Source organism: Mobula hypostoma, chromosome 14, assembly GCF_963921235.1.
Source record: "Mobula hypostoma chromosome 14, sMobHyp1.1, whole genome shotgun sequence".
Classification (NCBI taxonomy): domain Eukaryota; kingdom Metazoa; phylum Chordata; class Chondrichthyes; order Myliobatiformes; family Myliobatidae; genus Mobula; species Mobula hypostoma.
This window is the reverse complement of record NC_086110.1, coordinates 47,481,864-47,505,893: the sequence shown is the minus strand read 5'-3', so window position 1 is coordinate 47,505,893 and position 24,030 is coordinate 47,481,864. Positions and strand designations below refer to the sequence as shown.

Below are 24,030 nucleotides of genomic sequence, written 5' to 3'. Positions count from 1 at the left end.
TACTTGGTCCACACCCATGCTGATCCTTTGTCTGCTGCCTCAGCTACAGCCCTGCTGGTTGACATGATCTCTCTTCTAGTGAAACTAAGGTCACGCAGCCACTTCTGGAAAGTGAACGCAATAAACCCAGGGCAACCTACTTCGAATGGATAGCATGAGACCTTCCACCCTCTGTCTCTGCACTCTGATCTTAATTCTGCATACTTGGTTAACTTGCGCTCATGGGCTTCATCGATGTTGTTTTCCCAAGGGACTGTGAGTTCACCAATAACCACTTCTCTACTGGTGTCAGACCATACAATTATATCTGGATGCAATGTGGTGAAAGCTATTTGCTCCGGGAAACTGCCTTTTCCATCCAGGTCGGCCTTGACACACCAATCATTGGCTGAAGAAAGTATGCTTGATCGTGAGCCTGTGCTGTACACCCTTGACTTGGAGCCTTCTTTCACAAATGATATGCGATGTTCTGTGCAGCATGGGGCATGAGATAAGTTGTGCTGCAGTACTCTCTGCTCAACCGCTTCTGTTACAACTTCGAGAACGTTGTTATGTCTCCAAGTGTACATGCCGCTGGAAAGATTGACTCTGCATGCACTCAAAATATGTTGAAGTGTTCCCTTCTCGCCACAAGCAGCACACCTGTCTGTCTTACCTTCACACCAGGTGCCGAGGTTGGCAGGTGTTGGGAACAGATTGTACGCTGCTCTGCATAGAAAAGAAATGCGGAGCGGTTCCATCTGCCACAGAACATTCCAAGATAGATGTCGTTGTTCAACACTTTCCCACCGGGTCCAAGCCCCTTGTTTGGCCAGGCCAGCTGTTTTAGCTAACCTCTTCTCCTCTTCTACCTCTCGTATTTCTTGTGTTACAAGTTCATGGTACTCCTTACCTGTAGAAGATGACCACAACTTGTGGGTTGTCCATCCAAGTCCCTGGCGGCCTAGCTGGATAGCCCCAACCGTCTCCTTGTGCTTCAATCTAGACTCTGCCTCATCAGCTGCTACATGAGCTAACCACTTCCCGCCTGATCTCACATCCGGCTAGGTGTTCTTGATGACAGGGTCTTTTGAGTCTCGAAGCATCAAGAATGATCTTACCTTGGCTACCTTGACCTCTTCAACAAGGGATTGCACTGGGATGGTAAGCTTTGTCTGGCTACTGTGGATTGCAACATTGGTGAGGCTGCTCGGTACTCCAAGCCACTTCTTCACATACTTGTTGATCTTCCGTTCCATTGCCTCAATGTGGGACATTGCCACTTCATAGACAGTTAGCGGCCACATTATCCGTGGCATCAGTCCATACTGCAAGCACCACAACTTCAACTTGCCAGGCAAGCCACACTTGTCAACAGACATCAGACCTCTGCTGATCTGTTCTCCTGTCTCCTGAACCCTCTTGGTGCCTCTCAGCTCCTCTGTGTACCACCGCCCGAGGCCCTTAACTGGTTGGTCCTGAATGGACGGAATCTCCTCTCCACAAAGGGTGAAATGAAAACCAACTAGCTTTCCTCTCCTAAGAACAAGGCTCCTTGACTTCTTGGTCTTGAACTTCATTCTGAGGGGAAAACTTCATCCGGAAATCATTGTAGTACTGCATAACAAAGTTCCTCACCTTAGCAGGAATCCATAGGAATTCCATCGCAAACTCAAACAGGACATGGGGAACAGAACCATACGCATTTGCAAGATCAAGCCAAACTACAGCCAGATTTCTTCTCAACCCTTTCGACTCCTGGATGGTATGCCATATCATACTAGAATACAAAATAAAGTGAGTCAGTTTGTAGCACAGTTACAGATTGGCATGTATGACGTTGTGGGTATCAGTGAATCGTGGCTGAAAGAAGATTATAGCTGGGAGCTTAATGTCCAAGGGTACACATTGCATCGAAAGGGCAGGCAGGTCGGCCAAGGTGGTGGAGTGGCTTTGTTGTTAAAAAATGTAATCAAGTCATTAGAAAGAGGTGACATAGGATTGGAAGGTGTAGAATTATTGTGGGTAGAGCTAAGAAACTGCAAGGGTAAAAAGACCCTGATGGGAGTTATATACATATCCCCAAACAGTAGTAAAGATCTGGTCTACAAATTACAACAAGAGATAGAAAATGGATGTTAAATGGGCAATGAGAATAAAATGTGAGCCTCTACAAGAGTCATAGAGTGATAGAAAACTACAGCACAGAAGCAGGCCCTTCAGCCCATCTCGTCCATGCCAAATCATTTAATTTGCCTAATCTCAACGGCTGGTGGCGCAGTGACATCAGCGCTGGACTCCGGAATGGAGGTTCCCGGGTTCAAATCCAGTCGGGCCGCTCCCGAGTACGCTTTCCATCCGTGCTGGGTTGAGTGTTGAGCTCGCAACTCGACCTCGTAAAATAAAGAAAAATACTGCAAAGTGTCTGTGCGAGGAGTGGCGCTCCAGACAGCCTTCCGATCCGCGCCTTGTGAGGCATGAAAATGCCTGCCTCTGGCGCCTCAGGCCTGAGTTGATGTCATCATCATCATCGACCTGTACCTAGACCTTAGCCCTCCATACCCCTGTCATTCATGCACCTATCCAGACTTTGCTTAGAGAGTATGTGTCTGTTGAAAAAGTTACTTAGTTTTCCAAGCAAATATATTTCCTCGTAAGTAAAAACTAGTGAACTATATAAGGTTACCTGTAGTTTGTTACTTCACAAATTTGTATAACAAGTTGTACTTCAATTTCTGGGTAAAAAAAATTCTAGGCACCAGGGTGTGTGGTGGCACTTGTGGGTTTGGTTGTTGTTAACTCAAACAACGCATGTATGCTTTGGTGGAATGTGATAAATGAATCTGAAATCTGAAGTATTTTCAGAAATTACAGTGAACAATTTCAATTTGCTTTTCTTTTTTATTTGATTGTATATTAGAGTCTAATTCTTTATTTGTGTGCCAAGTTATTGCTTCTTCGCTGCTAGGCTCTCTAGGTATTATTTCTTAGGCATTCTGCTTTATTTAGTTAACAATTTTTTGCTTCATGATTATCTGAGACCATTGTAGTAATTGTGATAAATATTGTGATACATATTTAAGGGACACATTGGAGTTTGATGGGATGTTTGTAAGATTTTAATTCTAGTTTAAGTTAGTGTGTGATATGTACATGCCATTGATTAAACCCGATTTTGTTCCTCCAGGATTTTGGTTAAAGATAAACACATATGAAGAGCAGCCAAATGTTAGGTTCCAGTACCAAGTTTTAATGATTGCTGCAACCAGTACAAGTGGTGACTTTGTGGCATGGAGTACATTTGATAATTTCAATGATCTACAAGGGGACCATCTTCGAGTTCCATTAGTGACAGTAAGTCATTCAATGTGATATTTATGTCATTAATCTAAGCAAATTCACTGGGAAGAGGAAAGGCATGCTAGATGATCTCAAAGACACCATAATCACAAGAACAGAAACAGATCTAACCATGGTTACCACAGAGGTACTATTCCCCATCACTTCCTAGTGGCTATGGAAGCATTTCCAGAAGTATGGATTCAGTTTATTTTGAAAAACAATGGACATGAACTTTGTTGTCCGGGGGTTGGGGTGGGGGGGACACTGGGGTGTCATCTCATCGTCATCTCTTTCCATTAGGGCAGGCAGGTCCATCTTCTTCTATGTCTGCCTGCCTCGATGTCGAAGGTCGAGGTTCGTCGTCTGCTGTGACTGATGTGGAAGGCTTGCTTGACTGCTTAGCCTCGTGCATTTTTCTGTCATGCAGTTCTTTCTAAGCACTCAAACCATATTGCAAATATGCCCTAAAACGATGTACCCTTTCAAAATTAAAGTCGTACTTTATCATTGCAGCGAAAATCTCACGCAGTTGCATCATGTTCAGTTCCTGGACAACTTCACTTTTGGTCCATTCGCTGCTACATTTGGTTTTGATTGTTATCCTTTCCTCTTCCAATTGCATCAGCTCTTCATCTATCAGTTCTTGATCATGGGATGCCAAAACCTCTTCAACATCATCTTCGTCAACTTCCACAAGCCAATCTCACGTTGTCCTTGCTTCGTTCACCACGATCGAAACGCTTAATTATGTCTAGTTTTACGCTAAGTGTAACACCCTTACAAGCTCTTCCGATACCTTAGAACGCATCTTGCTAACGGCTGCTCACAGGCACGTGTTTAAGCAATGCCGGCTAGAATGCAGTTCCGAATCCGGGGGAGGAGCGATTGCTGAGGGCGCGCGCTGCCTTTTTTCGTAACAGTGAAAACACCTTCTGTTAGCGAAAACGGGGAACTAATGTAGGTCTTTTGTAACAGTGAGGTTTCGTAAAGTGAACGTTCGAAAAGCGGGGGACACCTGTACAGGAAACGGCACCAAAACCCTGTACATGCCCTGCCTCCCAAGATTATGTCAATGTTTTGATCCTGTGAACTGTTTGTAACGAGCAGTATGTGAGTCAGAAACGTGGCTACCATCCGAGTTCGCAGGTGAGTGAAGATGCCTGTTGCCCCGTGGCAGTTGATAGATCCATCCTGGCTGGTCGCCCCAAAGCCTGTTCATATATAAAGGCTTGCCTGAAGCAAAAATGGGCAGTAAACTTCTAAAAGGGAGACCTACATGAATTGGCTTACAGTGGCAACCTGCTTGCAGGTTTCGTTCAAGTAGAGCAAAATTATATTTCATTGGTATGGGCCACACATAAACAATAGAGCGATTCTTCAATGGCATGCAGCAAATCACTTTGCATAAATGTGTAAGCCATGTACCAGATGAATAAAGGACCACTATGAAAATGTCAGACATTGTGCAATTTGGATGTTTGTCTATGTTTAAGCTTTTTTTATTGAGGTAGGGTTTTTCTCAGGGTAGAAATGTCAAGTATTAGAAGCTAGTTCAAAGGAGATGTGCAGAGTGAGTTTTTTAACACAGAGGGTGGTAGGAGCCTGGAATGGGCTGCCAGGGAGAGTGGTGGATTCAGATACAATAATTGCATTTAAGAGGCTGTTAGATGGACTCATGCATGGATCATGTGGACACACAAGAGAATTAGTTTCAGATTCAGATGTATTTATTGTGTGCACATGGAAACAAATAGCAAAATGTGTTGTTTGTGTTAACAACCAGCACATCTGCTGGGGGCAGCCTGTAAGTGTCACCACGTGTTCCAGTGCCAATGTAACATTTCCACAGTGCTCAGCAGAACAGCACAGAACACAACAAAAGAACAGCAAAATTCGCCCTTTTCATCCTTCACACCCACCCACACACACTGATAGTCCTCCAACTACAGGATAAGTCTCCAGTCTCAAGTCTTTGGCATCAGGCTTAAATTTCTCGATTTTCCAGTTGATCTTCAGGTTTCTGTCTTCGGTATCAACCTCCAGACTAGCCAATGACAGGACCCCAATTGGCTCACTGACTGACCAGCCCTTGTGGCCCCTGCATGCACCGACTTTTGATCCTGGGACCTATCAACCTGGGACAGCTTGACATCCACGTATGTCTCTCATCACCTGTCCAAGTCACTGGCCTTTGAGCAGAGTAGAGGCCTGGACTCTGGAATCCTTCATCACCTATCTACGTCGCTGGATTTTGAGAATGGAGCAGAGGCCTTACCGCTAACTCTTCCACATCCATGTCCACAAACTCTTATCTGACCTCAAACTCTCCTCTCTGTCCCCAAAGCCATCACTATGAACTTAAAAACAATTAAATCCAAGCCATGATTAGATGGAGACCACTGCTTGGTGCTATCTTGACTGGAGCTAGTTTAATTTGGCATCATGTTTGACTCAGACATTATAGGCTGAAGGGCCCGTTTCTGTGCTGTACAGATCTGTTCTATAATGCTATGTTACGCTGTTTTAGACTGATATTTTATTTGCTTCTGCATACTCAAAAATATAGTAAGATAAATTTTAAGTCATTTTACATGACATTTTTATAGGCTTTAGAAGAAGACATAAATCAAGATGGGAAGATGGATCTTCTGAATTTCCGCCTAGAGCTTCCACTGCAATCATCAGAGCATGTGTACAGCGTACAACTTCTTTTGACCTTTTCATACCAACTATTTGTAAGTGTATGATAAAGTGGACTTCAGTGTAAGAGAAATGGAACTATATGCATTCTGTTCGGAAATGATATTTTTAGATATCCTGATGTGAAATGTTTTTAGTGATATATTTGGTAATAAATTAATTTTGAATTCTAAAAAGGCAATTTTCATTGTATAGTTCTGAATATTCTAGATCACGAATCAATTGAAACGAGCAAGATCTTTCACTGATTTATCTTATTACCTAAGTATACCGCCTTTAGTGACCTTTTTATATATTCTTGTGCCTTGGATTCATCTATCCCTATGAAAATCCTTTATATAAATTGTATCAATAGTTTGGAAAAAAATTATCTCCTTCCTGCCATTTATTGTAAACTTGTCTTTGATAGCTTTGACTCTTCAAAGACTACTTCATACAGGTGCTCCTTATGAGCAAAAGTTGGAGGAGTAAATGCTTCTCAACCCTTGATGCTGCCTTTACACTACAGATGTCCTCCAACTTCTTTGTTTGTCTGGTACAGTGGCATGCAAATTTTGGGCACCCTGGTCAAAATTTCTGTTACTGTGAATAGCTAAGCGAGTAAAAGATTAACTGATTTCAAAAAGGCATAAAGTTAAAGATGACACATTTCTTTAATTTTTTTCTCTTTTTTCTTTTCTTTTTCAATCTTTTTATTAGTTTCATAAAGATATAAACATGACATGGTAGTAGTACAAAGTTATTGGGAATACATTGTTATAATTAACATGTGTGATTATAAAGCCAAATAATACTTAAATGATAAAACTCGCAATCATATAGGATACCAATGAATAATATAAAACAAAGAAAAATATCTAAATAAAAATCATGAAAAAGGGAAAAAAGATAATAACCCCCCCCCAAAAAAACTAATCTAAACAGAATTAATCAACTAAACTGAAAAAAAGACCTGGGCTGTTTTTAACATCGTAAAAAATGAGAGAAAAGAAAATCTTAGTGTTGACGACTCTGTTGCTCTCAACCAACATTACAGAGAAGTAAAATAAGTTTGGAAATGGTCAAATTACATCATATGAAAATGCCGAATAAATGGCCTCCAAGTCTTTTCGAATTTAATGGAGGGGTCATAAACAACACTTCTAATCTTTTCCAAATTTAAACACAACATAGTTTGTGAAAACCAATGAAATATGGTAGGAGGATTAATCTCTTTCCAATTCAGCAAAATGGATCTTCTAGCCATTAAAGTAAGAAATGCAATCATCCGGCGAGCCGAAGAGGTTAAATGATTTGATTCTATCATTGGTAACCCAAAAATAGCAGTAATTGGGTGAGGTTGTAAGTCTATATTCAAAACCGTTGAAATAATATCAAAATATCTTTCCAATATTTTTTTCAACAAAGGACATGACCAAAACATGTGAGTTAAATAAGCTATCTCGGAATGACATCTATCACATATAGGATTTATATAAGAGTAATAACAAGATAATTTATCTTTGGACATACGAGCCCTGTGCACTACTTTAAACTGTATCAATGCATGTTTAGCACATATAGAGGATGAATTAACTAATTGAAGAATTTTCTCCCATTTTTCAATCGGTACAGTAATCTTAAGTTTTCTTTCCCAATCAGTTTTAATTTTATTAGATACATCAGGACATAAATTCATAATTATATTACAATTAATTGCTACAACACCTTTCTGAGAAAGATTTAAATCTAAATTTTTTTCCAAAATATCCATTGGATGTAAGTGAGGAAAATTAGGAGAAACAGTAATTAAAAAGTTTCTAACCTGTAGATATCTAAAAAAGTGAGATCTAGGTAAATTATATTTATTAGCTAGTTGATCAAAGGACATAAAACAATTATCCAAAAATAAATCACAAAATCGTACTACACCTTTGATTTTCCAATCTAAATAAGCTTGATCCATAGTGGAAGGTTGAAAAAAGAAATTAGATATAGTAGGGCTTGCTAAAATAAATTGGCTCAACCCAAAAAATTTTTGAAATTGAAACCATATATGTAAACTATGTTTAACTATTGGATTATTCATTTGTTTATACAATTTAGAAAGAATGAAAGGAAGCGAAGTCCCTAAAACAGAACCCATTGAAAACCCTTGTAATGAATTACATTCAAGATTTACCCAAAGTGGACTTGAAATTACATCCAAGTCCCGTAACCAAAATTTTAAATATCAAATGTTAATTGCCCAATAATAAAATCTAAAATTCAGGAGCGCTAACCGCCCCCCCCCTCCTTTTTAGATTTCTGTAAATGCCTTTTACCTAGCCTAGGGTTTATGAAGAAATTTTTGAATCAACATTATCAAAAAAAGATTTTGGAATAAAAATTGGAACCGATTGAAATACATATAGAAATTTAGGCAAAATAATCACCTTAATAGCATTGATCCGACCGATCAGAGACAAAGACATTGGTGACCATTTAGTAAACAAAAGTTTAATCCGATCAATTAAAGGTAAAAAATTAGCTTTAAATAAATCTTTATGCTTTTTTGTGATTATAATCCCTAAATATATAAAAGAGTCAGTAGCCAATTTAAATGGTAAACATTCATAAATAGGAACCTGCTTATTTAGGGGAAATAATTCACTCTCATTAAGGTTTAATTTATAACCAGAAAAATTACTAAATTGAGCCAAAAAGCTAAAATAACAGGAATTGATTTCTCCGGATTAGAGATATATAATAACAAATCATCTGCATTTAGTGATAATTTATGTATTTCATTTCTGCGGGTAATATCAAAAATGTTGGGCGAGTCACGGATAGCAATTGCTAAAGGTTTAATATTTCTTTAATATTTTAAGCAAGGTAGCTTTTTTTATTTCCATCTTTTACTGTTTCAAAATAACAAAAAAGGTAAAGGGCCTGAAGCAAAAGTTTGGGCACCCTGCATGGTTAGTACTTAGTAACACCCCCTTTGGCAAGTGTCACAGCTTGTAAATGCTTTTTGTAGCCAGCTAAGAGTCTTTCAATTCTCGTTTGGGGGATTTTCGCCCATTCTTCCTTGCAAAAGGCTTCTAGTTCTGTGAGATTCTTCGGCCATCTTGCATGCACTGCTCTCTTGAGGTCTATCCACAGATTCTCAGTAATGTTTAGGTCAGGGGACTGTGAGGGCCATGGCAAAACCTTCAGCTTGCACCTCTTGAGGTAGTCCATTGTGGATTTTGAGGTGTGTTTAGGTTTATTATCCTGTTGTAGAAGCTATCTTCTTTTCATCTTCGGCTTTTTTACAGATGGTGTGATGTTTGCTTCCAGAATTTGCTGGTATTTAATTGAATTCATTTATCCCTCTACCAGTAAATGTTCCTCGTGCCACTGGCTGCAACACAAGCCCAAAACATGAACGATCCATCCCCGTGCTTAACAGTTAGAGAGGGGTTCTTGTCATGAAATTCTGCACCCTTTTTTCTCCAAACATACCTTTGCTCATTGCGGCCAAAAAGTTCTATTTTAACTTCATCAGTCCACAGGACTTGTTTCCAAAATGCATCAGGCTTGTTCTGATGTTCCTTTGAACCTTTTGAATAGAACTTTTTGACTGCAATAAGCAAAGGAATGTTTGGAGAAAAAAGGGTGTAGAATTTCCTGAAAAGAACCCCTCTTCAACTGTTAAGCATGGGGGTGGATTGATCATGCTTTGGGCTTGTGTTGCAGCCAGTGGCACAAACATCACACTGTCTGTTAAAAAGCTGAAGATGAAAAGAGGATGGCTTCTACAACAGGATAATGATCCTAAACACCCCAAAATCCATAATGGACTACTTCAAGAGGCGCAAGCTGAAGGTTTTGCCATGGCTCTCTCAGTCCCCTGACCTAAGCATTATCGAGAATCTGTGGATAGACCTCAAGAGAGCAGTGCATGCAAAACAACCCAAGAATCTCACAGAACTAGAAGCCTTTTGCAAGGAAGAATGGACGAAAATCCCCCAAACAAGAATTGAAAGACTGTTAGCTGGCTACAAAAAGCGTTTACAAGCCGTGATACTTGCCAAAGGGGGTGTTACTAAGCACTGCCATGTAGGGTGCCCAAACTTTTGCTTTGGGCCCTTTTTTTTGTTACTTTGAAACTGTAAAAGATGGAAATAAAAAAGTTTTCTTGCTTAAAATATTAAAGAAATGTGTCATCTTTAACTTTATGCCTTTTGGAAATCAGTTCATCTTTTACTCGCTTAGCTATTCACAGAAACAGAAATTTTGACCAGGGGTGCCCAAACTTTTGCATGTCACTGTAAGCAGTCTTCCTGTAATGAGTCATGAGTCTCTGTGGATGATGATCATCAGCAGAGTTGCATGGAAGAGCAATCTAATGGACTTGGATATCCTTCTCTTCATCATTACCATCTTAACAACACTGCTTTATTGAGGCATAAAGAAGGGCATGTTGGATTTTTCCGAATCTGATGGCACGCAGCTAAATCATTCTAAAATTAATTCCGATCACTCCATGTGAAATAAAACAATAACTAAGGGCATTGAATGCAGCAAAGTCCTTGGGATTAGATAGCTTTATAGTGAGTACTGATGCCAGCTATTTTACGTTTATCTGATAATTCAGATTGGGCTGTTGATTTGGCATGGTTAAGTAATACTTTCACAGAGTGGAATACTCTGCTGGCATCAGACAATGCACAGCAGAGGTGATTTTCTTAATAATGGGTGTTATTGAGCATTCCACAATCTGGCTATCACATTAGTCCAGTCCTTTCTAACAGCTGTGGAGCATGTTGAGAAGGAGGGATGATGGCAATATCAACAGGACTCTTCTGCCTGGCTAGCTATGACCATTTTTATGTATCACAATTTCACTGATCATGTTACATTATAAATTCCAGTTTAGATTGATTTGCTGATTATCATTAACATCCATGTGAAACAATTACAAATTCTAAAGCCAAAACATCATTCTAAACCATATTTTAAAATCCTACAATATATATGCCTTTGCTCACATTCTGTAATTCTTTCAGCTATCAGAAATCTTGGATTTAATATTAACATAGTTTCGACTGCCATTTGCAGAAGAGTTCAGTATTTCTATCATTCTGTACATGTAATAGTGCATCTTATTTTCATGTTTGAACGATTACCTCCAACTTGAGGCCATTTTCTCAGTTTTCTAGTTATCCAAATATTAAGGCAAGTCTTAAATTAGCCTTTATTTGTTTTCTGTATGTGGCCAATGAACTTAAATGATTTAAACATGGAGTACCTGACTGGCATACAGGAGTGAGATAGATCAGCTGGTCAAGTGGTATTGCAGTAATAATAACCTTGCACTCAATGTCACTCTGACCAAGGACTTGATTGTGGACTTCAGGAAGGGAAGTTGACACACCAGTCCTCGCTGAGGGATCAGCAGTGGAAGGGCTGAGCAGTTTCAAGTTCCTGGGTGTCAATATCTCTAAAAATGTGTCAAGTTTAATATATTAATGCAATTACAAAGAAGGCAGAATAGCAGCTAAATTTCATTAGGAGTTTGAGGAGACTTGGAATATCACCAAAGACTCTTGCAAATTTCTATAGCTGTATCATGGAGAGCATTCTAACTGGTTGCATCACCATCTGGGATTTAGGGGCCATTGTGCAGGATTGGAAAAAGCTGCAGAAAGTTGTAAACTCAGCCAGGTCCAAATATGGGCATTAGCCTCCCCAGCAATGAGGATACCTTTGAAAGATGATGCCTCAGGAAGGCAACAGCCAGAATTAAGGATCCCCATCACCCAGGAATGCCCCCTTCTCATTACTACCATCAAGGAGGTGAAACAGCAGCCTGAAGACATACACTCAACATTTCAAGCACAGCTTCTTCTCTGCCATCATATTTCTGAATGGACAATAAATCCATGAACACTACCTCACTATTTTCCCCTCTCTTTTTGCACTACTTATTTAATTTATTTTTATATATACTTACCATAATTTATAGTGTTTTATTATTATTGCAATGTACTGCTGCCTCAGAACAACAAATTTCACGACACATGCCAGTGATATTAAACCTGATTCTGATATTTTCCATGTTTTGCATTTCCTGCTGCTCTATTAAACTCTGATCATGTAAATAGTTAGTCTTCAATTGTACTTTGGATTTAGGCAGTAATTCCTTAAGCAAGACCTCATGAAATGTTTTCTAAATGTTCATATAAGTGACGAGCACTGACTTCAAGATACAACACCGAGATACAACACTGGGCATCATGGGAGGTTGTTCCTGCCTGTGGCCATCGAACTTTGCAGCTCCTCCCATGGAGGGTCAGACACCCTGAGCCAATAGGCTGGTCCTGGACTTATTTCCATCTGGCATAGTTTGCATATTGTTGTTTGATTGTTTGTGGTTTTTGTATTGCTATATTTATGCTCTATTCTTGATTGGTGCAGCTGTAACGAAACCCAATTTCCCTCAGGATCAATAAAGTATGTCTATCTATCTTATCTATTTATCTTCCCCTGACCATTACTTGAGTCATCAATTCAAAACAAAATCAATATTCATAGTGTGACCTATCTTTACAAATCAGACTGGCCCTCTCAAATTAGATGAAACTTGAGCATTCAGTCACTCTATCTTTAGTTCATACTCTACTCATTTCCTGGCAATAAATCTTGCCTAATTGATTTATAAGTGTCTCTATCTCCTCTCTCACCTTTCTTAAGTAGTGAAGCAATTCTAAAGGAAAAATTCCTGAATTGTGGAAAGCTAGTGTAGTTCCAGTAACCTCTGTTATTTCCTTTAATGCCTTGGGGTGAAAATGATCTGTTCCTTTTGATTGTCATGCTTAGTAACGTTACTTTCTTTATCATTTTATCCTGTATAAATGCCATAATGTTCCTTCCCTCTCTGTATGAAATAAATGTTTACTATATCTGCAATTTCCTTATTTAAAATATTAGTTTTTAGAGCCTGCTGCAGAAACAGGTGAGATAGGTGGGAGGATGATAAGCTCCAAGAACAGCCAAACATAGTGATAGTGAGCAAGAGGCAATCAGAAACTAAGGAATGCAGCGAGGAATGGCAGAGAGACATGGGTCAGATGATTCTGCCCATTGCTTAGAAGCTCATGTTGGGGAATTTGTAATTTTGGCAGAGATTTAGCAATGCAATATATGATGTGGCTGCAGGTGACAGGATGATTCTCATTCTGGTCTTTTGGATAGTTTTCAAAAAAATCAGGAGGGTTTGGTGAAATAATAACTGTTATAAGAAGCCACCCTTTAATGAACTCAAAGGTCAAAGATTCATTTTAAAAAAAAGTGGTGGCACTTTTTGAAGGTACTCAGCCTGTTGTACCAATGCTGCTTTCAAAAGGGCTACCAACTTAATCCCAGCTTCCATAACAAGGTCCGTAGCCCTGCAAGTCGTAGATTTTCATGTGCATATCCAAGTATGATGAGGGTTTCTGTCAGGACTAACATTTGGGTGGCGAGTTTCATACTCAACTGGTGAAAATTTGCCTTCTCCAAAAAAAACAACCGTAATTTATGTTGTGTTCCTTCATAGCTCTGTGTTTTCCAGTCTCTGTGTCATATTTTCTGTAATGTGGTGATCTGAACTGTATACAGTACTTCAGCTGTGGCCTGACTACAATTGTGTGAATCCTTAGTTTAATCCTGCTCTTGTATTGTCTGCCTCATGTGAGAAAGAAAAATAACCCATAAATTGTTTTAATCACCTAAATGATGGAGGCTCATTGAATTGTCACACGAAAAATGTGTTACGATTCCTACCTAAGTATCAATCAGGAATCATCGTGATTTTCTCAGTATGATTGTGAATAAAGTGCATATTCAGAAACTGATGGTATGAAAGAAACCATTCAGCTCATCATGTTCGTGTTAGCTAAAGCTGATCGTGTTAGCTAAAGCTGACCTTAGCTTTCCCTGCTTTTAGACCATAACCTTGCCGGTTATGATTCTTCAAGTACTTATAAACATATCAGTTAAATAATGATTGCACAAGATCTCAGGATTCAGTCTGATGCTGTCAGCTTGATTTCCATTCATTCATGAAACCCTATATCATTAGACAGCTCACATACCTGGAAAATCTATGTTGAATTTTTATATACTGCTCTCTTTCAGAGAGAAGGGAATGAATTCAACTCCCCTAGAATTCAGTACTTCTAGAATACAAGGGAATCTGTGGTGACCATAAGATTTAGGAGCAAAATTAGGTCATTTGGCTCATCAACACTGCTCTGCCAATCCATCATGGCTGATCCATTTCTCTGTCAGCCCCAATCTGCTGCCTTCTTCCCGTAACCCTTCATGCCCTGACTAATCATGAACCTATCGACCTCTGTCTTAAATATATTCAATGACTTTGGCCTCCACAGCTACCTGTGACAATGAATTCCACAGATTCACCACTCTCTGTCTAAAGAAATTCCTCCTCATCTCCCTTTTTTCTGAGGCTGTGCCCCCTGATCCTAGACTGCCCCACCATAGGAAACATCCTCTCCACATCCACTCTATCATGGCCCTTCAACATTCGAAAGATTTCAATGAGATCCCACCTTATTCTTCTGAATTCCAGTGAATACTGGCCCAAAACAATCAATCGGTCCTCACATGGTAACCTTTTCATTCCCAGCATCATTCTGGTGAACATTCTCTGAACTCTCTCCAATGTCAGCATATTCTTCCTTACGTTTGTAGATATGGGGCACAAAACGCCAAACAAGGCCTTCTCAGTGCTTTATAAAGCCTCAACATTACAACTTTTACATTCTAGTCCTCTTGCAAACATTGCATTTGCCTCCTCACAACTGATTCAACCTACAAATTACCCTTTAGGGAATCCTGCATGAGGACTTCAAAGTTCCTTTGCACCATGGATTTTTGAATTTACTCCCAATTTAGAAAATAATCTACATAATCTACATTTTTAATTCTTCCACCAAAGTGCATGGTTATACACATCCTGACACAGTATTCCATCTGCCACTTCTTTGCCCATTCTTCTAATTTGTCGAAGTACTTCTGCAGATCCCTGCTTCCTCAACACCACCTGCCCCTCCATCTGTCTTCATATCATCTGCAAACTGAGCCACAAAGCCATCTATTCCATCATCTAAATCACTGATGAATAATGTAAAAAGAAGCAGTCCCAACAGAGATCCCTATGGAACCCCACTAGTGACTGGCAGTCAGTCAGATAAGGCTCCCTTTATTCCCACTCTTTGCCCCATGCCAATTGGCCAATGCAATCTTTCCTGTAATATCATGGGCCCTTAACGTATTAAGTAGTCTCATGTGTGGCAGCTTGTCAAAGGCCTTTTGAAAATCCAAGTACATAAGATCCACCAATTCTCCTTTGTCTATCCTGCCTGTTATTTCTTTAAAGAATTCCAACAGACTTATCAAGCAGGATTTTCCCTGAAGGAAACCATACTGACTAGCCTATTTTATCATGTGCCTCCAAGTACCCTGAAGCCACATCCTTAACAATCAACTCCAACATCTTCCCAACCACTGAGGTCAGACTAACTGGCCTATAATTTCCTTTCTTCCGCCTCTCTCCCTTCTTGAAGAGTGGAATATTTGCAGTTTTCCAGTCCTCAGGAACCATGCCAGAATCTAAAGATTCTTAAAAGATCATTAATAATACCTCCACAATCTCTTCAGCCACCTCTTTCAGAACCCTGGGGTGTAGACCATCTGGTTCAGGTGAGACCTTTCTGTTTCCCAATTACCTCTTCCCTAGTAATGGCAATTTCACCCACTCTGTCCCCTGACACTTTCGAACTTCCAGCATACCGTTAGTGTTTTCCACAGTGAAAACTAATGCAAAATACTTATTCAGTTAGTCTGCCATTTCCTTGTCCCCCCTTACTACGTCTTCTGCTTCATTTTCTAGCAGTCTGATATCTACTCATGCCTCTCTTTTATTCTTTATATATCTGAAAAAACTTTTGGTATTCTCTTTAATATTATTGGCTAGCTTACCTTTGTATTCCATCTTTTTCCTTTTTTTTTATTTTTTAAGTTGCCTTCTGTGGTCTTTAAAAGCTTTCCAATCCTCTTAACTTTCCATCAACTTTTGCTCTGTTATATGCTTTCACTTTGGCTTTGACTTCTCTTGTCAACCACGGTTGTGTCATCCTGCCTTTAGAATATTTCTTTAGGATGTACCTATCCTGAGTTTTCCAAATTGCTCCCAGAAATTCCAGCCATGCTACTCTTCTGTCATCCCTGCTGGTGTCCTCTTCCAATCAACTTAGGCTAGCTCCTCTCTCATCCCTCTGTAATTCCCTTTTCTCCACTGTTACTGATACACTAACTTTAGTTTCTCCCTCTCAAATTGAAGGGTGAATTCGATCATCTTGTGATCACCTTCCCCTATGGGTTCCTTTACCTTAAGCTCTCCAATCAATTCCAGCTCATTGCACAATACCCAATCCAGAATAGCTGATCATCCTAGTGGGCTCAACCATGAGCTGCTCTAGAAAGCCATCTCGTAGGCATTCTACAAATTTCCTCTTTTGGGATCCTGCAACAACCTGGTTTTCTCAATCTAGCTGTATATTGAAATCCCCCAGGTCTATCCAATTTCAGTTATGTGTTGGAAATGATGGAATATCAAAAATATTTCATGTATTAGCTTGTCAGTACCCAAGGGTATTAGAGAGTGAACATTGCAACTGTTGAATCAAGCTGTATTCTGCAATTGTAAATATGGCTGGAATGTGAGATATTTATCCATTGGAACCATATTGGAGTCTCTGAAACATTTCTACTTGTGATACTCAGGTGAGAAATGTTTCCTGATATCACTTGGTATTTAGGACCTCGCGCTGAGGGCTGTCCTCACCTTTTTGTTGCAGGTCACTTTGTTCTGTGTCATCTATCATTCAAGGAGAGGAACGCTCACCAAAATGTTTGATGACTCGGTGCAAAGTGATTTTTTAATAGCCTAGAAATCAGGACAATATTATACAACACCATTCACCAGATAATTTTGGAAATGTGTTGAGATCTACGGGTGTAATTTGTATTTTTTGATAATCAACTCAACTTCAAATCAGTCATCTGCAAATCTGCAGTAATTGATGGCCCATTTGAATAGCAGCCTCAAGGGTTCTTTCTGTAGCTAAAATGTGCACTTTCCAAACAAGTTGAGCGGTCCATTAGCTGCATTATTGGGGTGTAGTTTGTCACGTCAGTATCGTACACTGGTGCTAAGTGGGCAATACACATTCGTTAGATCCATGTAGTTGTACTCCGCATATTTTCAAACAATGTGCTTTTTAATGTGGCAGTTGGTGTGAACTGTGCCATGAATGTGCCTGTGTGCATAAGCATGGAAAATTCAAAGGTAATTGATCTCAGTGGCACCTAATGGAGCCAAAGTTTGTCATCTTTTACTTTCAGGAAGTAATAAGAAAAACCTTCCTTTCTTGTCCTGGACATTTCATTGGAAACTTGCATCCATAAACATACAGCAGAACATTTTAGTACATCTCTTTCAGCTCATTCTCTTTTCTTTCAAAATGTGATAGTTTGCATTGAAACACTATTTTTTTAATCTCTCTAACTGCTCTTGCTATTATTTCTCCACCTGCTTTCCTTCAGACAGAGCAGCTAAAGTTAAGAAGTATTAATTTCCCTCACTCAAATAGCACAATGCAATTGTGACCCAGTCCAATTGGTCCACATCTGAACAAGTCTTCCCCTTGCACAAAGCAGCGTAACTGAGTACTATAATAACATCATGGTAGCTTAAATCTTTTAACCTTTTGGTTTCAGAGGATGTCGACATTCATTATGCAGAGTATGGCATATGTCCACTTCTCATCTCCCATATCTGGGGCTCAGCTTTCTGTGATTGGTGACTTAAAGCTACATCAACGAGAGCCACTTAAACACAGAGGACTTGACACACGCTACAACGTAAGTCTTTTTAACAAAAAATTGTCCAAAAAGGTTTTATTAAAGCAGTAAAAGTGCTTTAATGAGATAGTTTAGTGAGCAAATAAATGTTAAATTTGATAACCTGTCCATGCAAAATTTAGTAGCGCCCAAAATCCAAAACATTGCGCACTAATGAGCAGACTTTACACAAGGATGGTCCTCCCTTGCAAGTTTAATTTTTATGGGGCATAGAAGAATAATTAGTTGAGTGTCTAGGTTTGGATTATGGCAGAGAGAGGCCTGGACTTTTAAGTGTGGACATCAGAGAGAAGTAGGATGGATAATAAGAGTAAAACTATTGATGGAGAGTTTGCTTTGAGTCATGCAAGGAGGTCAGTGGATAGTAGTGGCATGAAGGTCAGTTTCCTATATTGGGAAGTGGGGAGGGCAGGGCTAGGGCTAACAGATCAATAGTTGGGAATAGGATTAATGTATGCACAATAGATTCTGGTTAAATTGGGGTACATTGGGACCAGTTCATTTTGGCCCATTTAGGCTGTCCTAATTAGCTGAAGTTTCATGGAAGTACTGCTTAACTGAATAACAAATTATGTATTTAAATGAAATACAGAACAAATTAGAACACTACCAATACTACTACAGTACTATAAAACTGTATTAGTTCCTAATAGTTATTGACGGAAGAATTAATCCAGTGTATGCTGCCATGTTCTTTTTATTGATTGTAAATGAACAAAATCAACACAGATACCTAGTGCAGATAATGGACTGCCTTCGACTAATGCTTTTAATAATTGCATCCTAATTCTTCATAGTTACTAACTTTTTGAAATGGAGAAATAATTTCATTTTCACTCCTGGCCATTTGTGACATCTCCAAGCCTGAATGTTTGAAACTGCAGTGAGCAAAACAGTGAGTTCTAAATTGTCTTACTGCTTATTATTTGCCAGCAATCGGTGACAAAAATCACAGCTTTTTGAACCCAAACATATGCAAGTGACACCATTCAAAAGTTGTTTGCTCCAAGCATATTGTAGTGTCTAATGGCCACTTACGTACATGCATCTGATGTTACTTCGAAACTGTTCACCAACAATCTCTTGTCCCAGTTAAACAGCATGGTGTCCCAAATAAATGAAGGAAATCTCAGCCATTTTGTCTATTTGGTTTTGTTCTTTAAGAGTTGTCCCATAAAAGTGTCTGCCCCAATTAACTGTTGGCCCAATTAACTGGAATCCACTGTATTTTGAAGAAGGTGGATGAGGTCATCAGACTGTGGGTCACTTATGTCGTGGGGTGGTTAGTGTATGGGGTATGAGAAGAAAATATCACAAGCTTGTTGAGAAGGGGAAAGTCTGAGGGGGAGTTATTATGACACTTAAGTGTATTACTTAAAAGGGACCAATCCTACATTCTATGTGATAGGTTCAACAGCAACAACCTATTCAGGCATAGCCTCTTTCACTGACAACGAAGCATACCTTATGACTGCTATGAAAGCCGCCTTCTCCATGAATGGTGTGTGTGATCAATGAAAATCCCAGAAGAAGTATCCAGATGTGTATTATTTTTGGAAGTTACTGTCTATGCATTTACGCATCAAATGCAAGGAAGTCATAAAATGAAAATCATAACCTGCAACAAATCCCTGATTTTCCTCCAGGAATTTACTCTGTTTTTTAGTGATTTCAAATTGTAGACAAAATAGTAGCACAATGAAGTTGTTTTTGAATTGTAAATTGGTATATTTAAATGCTATTCCAATCTTATGATAGCAATCAATAGCAATCAGTGTTATGTACTCTAGTTAAAAGTACTGATGCCCAAAACTGTCCTTTTATTCTGACTGCATAAACAGATCCCATCTAGGCAGTCTTATGAAACAGATTTGTATGTGCTTCTTCACTGAATTCTGCATGAAGAAGACTGTATGAAGACAAGTATGTACATGTTGTGCTGTACGCTCATTTGGGAAGATTTTAATTTGGTGTTCAGTTAGAATTTGATTAGGTACAGTTTGTTCATCTTTTGTTCCGGCTGTGAGGTTTAACATTGACTTACAAATTAGAGACAAAATACAGTATGACTTACAAATTAGAGACAAAATACAGTATACGCTCTAAACTGGCACCCAAAGTTAGTTGAAGACAGCTAGTGAACAAAACTGGGAGTTCATAAAGTGATCCTGAGGTTGGAATTGAATGATGCGGATCTGAAAATGTGTTTTTTAAAATTTGGATGGCATTATTGGAGCTAGGACTGTAGAATGAGTGAGAGAGGCTAACTGGATAACTTTAAAAAAAAACAGCAATTTGGGCTGAATAGGTTGCCTTACACTTATGGGGGAGCTAAGTGAGATTCTGAAAGAAACTGATAGGGTGGATTTCTTGAGGAACATTTCTTTAGCTGGGAATAGGGTCTAACCCATGCTTCTATTTCTTATGTTGGCAATTTTAAAAGAAGGTTTGTATTATTCTATCAAAGCTAACTCCAGATTTTCTTTGTCACCACTAATTAACCTTTCCAAATTTCTATATCCTCGTGGCTTACATTCCGACCTCACTTTCAGTGTCAACAGAGCTGGTTATTTGTGTTCTACTTAATATTTTTTATTCCTGCCTTTAAAGCCGGAAGTTAAGGTGTTTAAAGAACTGAATCTTAAAATAAAAGTGATTAAGTAAATGGATCTCAAATCCAAAATGAGGGATAGGGGGATTGAAGGAAGACTGAACCAATGACCAACCTATTGTTATTACTGCAGATTAGCTGTATAGAGCCATAAAAGATATCAAGCATGGATGGAAAAAAAACAAATTAAAAATTAAAAAGTAGGTTATCTTTACTTCACAGCTTTCAGTAGTTAATGATGACAGCCCATTTGCAAGTTCCTTTGACTTGGCAGATATCACTGCATCATATCAAGATAGAAATGGTGAGATTCTTATTACTATAGCATTATTCTTCGAATAATCAAAACAAAATGATCATTTTTGCCCTCTGAATCCAACTTTATTTCTAACTTTCTCTTGCTTTCAGTAACGACTATTCTTGCCAATCAGTATGCTGTGTGGACTCCAGTGAGAGCTGCTAATGTACCATTTATTATTAAGGCTGTCGTGAAATATCCGGTGGAAATTATCACATATCCTTTTTCTGTAAATGCAAACACTGAAAATTGATGTTAAGTAAATTAAATCTGAGCTTACATTAAAACCCAAAGCATTAGATTATAATGGCAATGTTTGTTTCAGTGAAATTTATGTTGCATATAATTTTATTAGGTTTATTAGCACTCCAGTTAACAACACAGAAAAGTGAAGGGTAAGAAAGGATTAGCTGCTTCCTCAGGCCTGCTTCACATTCATGATGGTTTGACGTACATTATTAGAAACCCATCTATCCTCTTCATCAACCAATATGTTTATGTAGTCATCTGGGAGAGGCAAAACAAAGGTGATGAAATTGTTGTAATATTCATTGTAATGAATGTTTGCTGAGCCAGAGGTTATGATGGATTGTTTAAAAAACATTTTGTAAAACTATACCCAGATCATTGCATTCAGTTTAGTCGCCGCACTTTATGAAGTATTTAGTAACATTGAGGGGGATAAGGCACTGGTTTGCTAGAAGGTTCTGGGGATTTGGAGGGTGAAAGAATTTATTGGGTAATTTCTTAAATTTGTTTTAAGGTGTAAATGGTATTTTAAAAGGTAGATATAATAATGTGTTTCCCGTAGAAGGGTGTTATTTAGAAAATAAGGGTGGACAATTTGCTAGGGAAGACTGGATAGCATTTTCTTGCACAAATTTTGTATTGTAATAAGCAAGGGTTATGTAAGTGATTAGAAACAAATGTAGATGTCTGGAATTATGTCTTAAAAAGTTTCAGATGTATAGAATAAGCCTGATTCCAACACATTTATTTACAAAAGTATAAAGCAAAATGCACTTGAAGGTGAAGAACAGTTCAATCATAAATAATTGTATGATAAAACAGGAATCATGGGCTAAATTGTCAATTGCTGTTCAGAATCATTAATTATTACTCATGTCATGAAATTTGTTATTTTGGCAGCAGTACAGTGCTGTTAACCCTTCCTGCAAGTGTTACCATGAATATTTTTTTAAAATTCTGCTGCCTCTGCAAACACAAGTTCATTCTTAAAATTGTCAGTGGAACCATGTGATGAATTGCCTTATCGGCTATGGACAGAATAAATCCATCTTTAAATTTAAACTACATTTTACTTGAATTGTAGTTGTTTTCCATAGCTCTAGTACTTTTCCCACAAATCAAAAAAAAAGTCAAAAACAGTAAGCAAGGTAAAGCTGTTAAGGATTGGGGTTGATACAAACATATAAACATTAATGTTAATGTTTCTTTTTATCAGAACAAATTAATCAGGTGCATTCACATTACATGTTCATGCACCCTTACATTACCAGATGTCCATGTATAAAAATAAGCATGTGATAAACTTTGCATACCAGTGACACAAAATATAGTAGGAAAATATGCTAAAGAAACTTGAAATGTCCCTATTACTGTACCCCTTTACAGAGCATTTCAAAGTTATTTAGCACCTGTCATGATCATTTATGGATTTAGAATCATTTCTGCTCTATTGTCAACCAGATAACTTGTTCCTTCGACATAGAACAGTACAGGACTTCAGCTCATGATGTTGTGCCTGGCAGCACACTCCACGGACTTATCACTCTCTATGTAAAAAAAAAGACAGACTACCTGTGACATTCCCCCTATGCTTTCTGTGAAACAACTTAACGTTTATCTGCCCTGGGACAAAAAGCTTGGATAATTTCTGGCTGTATATGAGTCAGATAATTAATAAAAATTATGGTGAACTTTGTACCTTTAGTAAACTGCTCTAGATACTATTAAGTTAATTTTGTTTTTGATTCATACTGATCAATAATATGGATTCTTATGTGGTTAATATTTCACGAGTCGGCTGTTATTTTCTTGCTATTTTATATTCCTTAATAGTGTTTTTACTTATCGACCTGGTTTCTGGGAATTGATTAAGACTGCGTGGATCCAGTATGTCAGTATTCTTCTTATTTTCTTGTGGGTCTTTGAAAAGATCAAGATATTTGTCTTTGAAAATAAAGTATTAACTACAATAATGATACCGCCATTTAAGCAGCACCAGTCATAGTCAATTAAAAAGCTGGTAAGGAGTTCTAAAACCATAAAAAGTAGTCAACAACAGTACTATTACATCTTGCCACCTGATGAGTGCAAATTCTAACTTATTACTTGCATACCAGTGTGAATTGAATATTAATTAATCTTGCAATCTGCATCAAACATTTGGTGCTAGTCTCCCACAGGAGGCTTCTCCCCCTTTATTTCATCGCATATTATTAACATGTTCTAGTATAGAATAGTTCTCTATCTTTTTATTGATTGCGTCCATGTTTGAAAATTGTTAACATCCTACACAGAGCAATGATGGCAAACAACACTGACAAATAATTGTTTTTGCACTGCTATGGTTCCACTTATCGCAGCAATAATGTTTCACAATTATGATACCTTTTTGTATATAAGTTACATGATTGGAGAGTAATTCCACATTTTATTATCGGAATTGATTAGATTATTAAAAAAATGGGCAGAGCAGAAGAGTTTGATGATACTTTGTATAATACTTTAACTGAACGATTCATATTTTTTTTGGTATATGTTTATGCCTTAGCTTTTAAGGCAGAGATGCACAGAAATATTACAAGAAGGTAGAGAACATAGAACAACAGGGCCAGGTACTGGGATAAGAGTTGAAAATTTCTGGAATTCTGTACCATCAAGGGGTACATAATTCCAAAATTCTAATCAAGAATTCCATTGAGAGGTTGATGCTCAGTAACTGAGCATGTGAATAGATTTTGAGCACAAGGGATAATCAAACCATGCATAACTGGGTGGAAAGGTGGATGTGAGGTAAAGAAACAGCCATTGTTTAATTGAATGGCAAAGTAATGGGCTATTCAGTCTGTTTTCCTCTTTCATAAGTTCTTGCGTCTCTGGAAATGCTAGAGAAGGATTTCCTGTTTTACGGAGTCATTTA

The 24,030-nt window shown here is 38.4% G+C and overlaps 1 protein-coding gene across 1 annotated transcript in view; it reads left to right on the top strand.

Moving 5' to 3' along the window:
• tmem231 (transmembrane protein 231) overlaps positions 1 to 23,128 on the top strand; it is a 33,651-nt gene extending 10,523 nt beyond the window's left edge. The window contains exons 2-7 of the mRNA XM_063067086.1: positions 3,167 to 3,333; positions 5,928 to 6,056; positions 17,812 to 17,955; positions 20,789 to 20,870; positions 20,975 to 21,080; positions 22,956 to 23,128. Of these exons, the coding sequence (XP_062923156.1) occupies positions 3,167 to 3,333; positions 5,928 to 6,056; positions 17,812 to 17,955; positions 20,789 to 20,870; positions 20,975 to 21,080; positions 22,956 to 23,118 (791 nt within the window). The 3' untranslated portion in view covers positions 23,119 to 23,128. The remainder of the gene's footprint in view (positions 1 to 3,166; positions 3,334 to 5,927; positions 6,057 to 17,811; positions 17,956 to 20,788; positions 20,871 to 20,974; positions 21,081 to 22,955) is intronic.
• Positions 23,129 to 24,030: the final 902 nt, after the last annotated feature.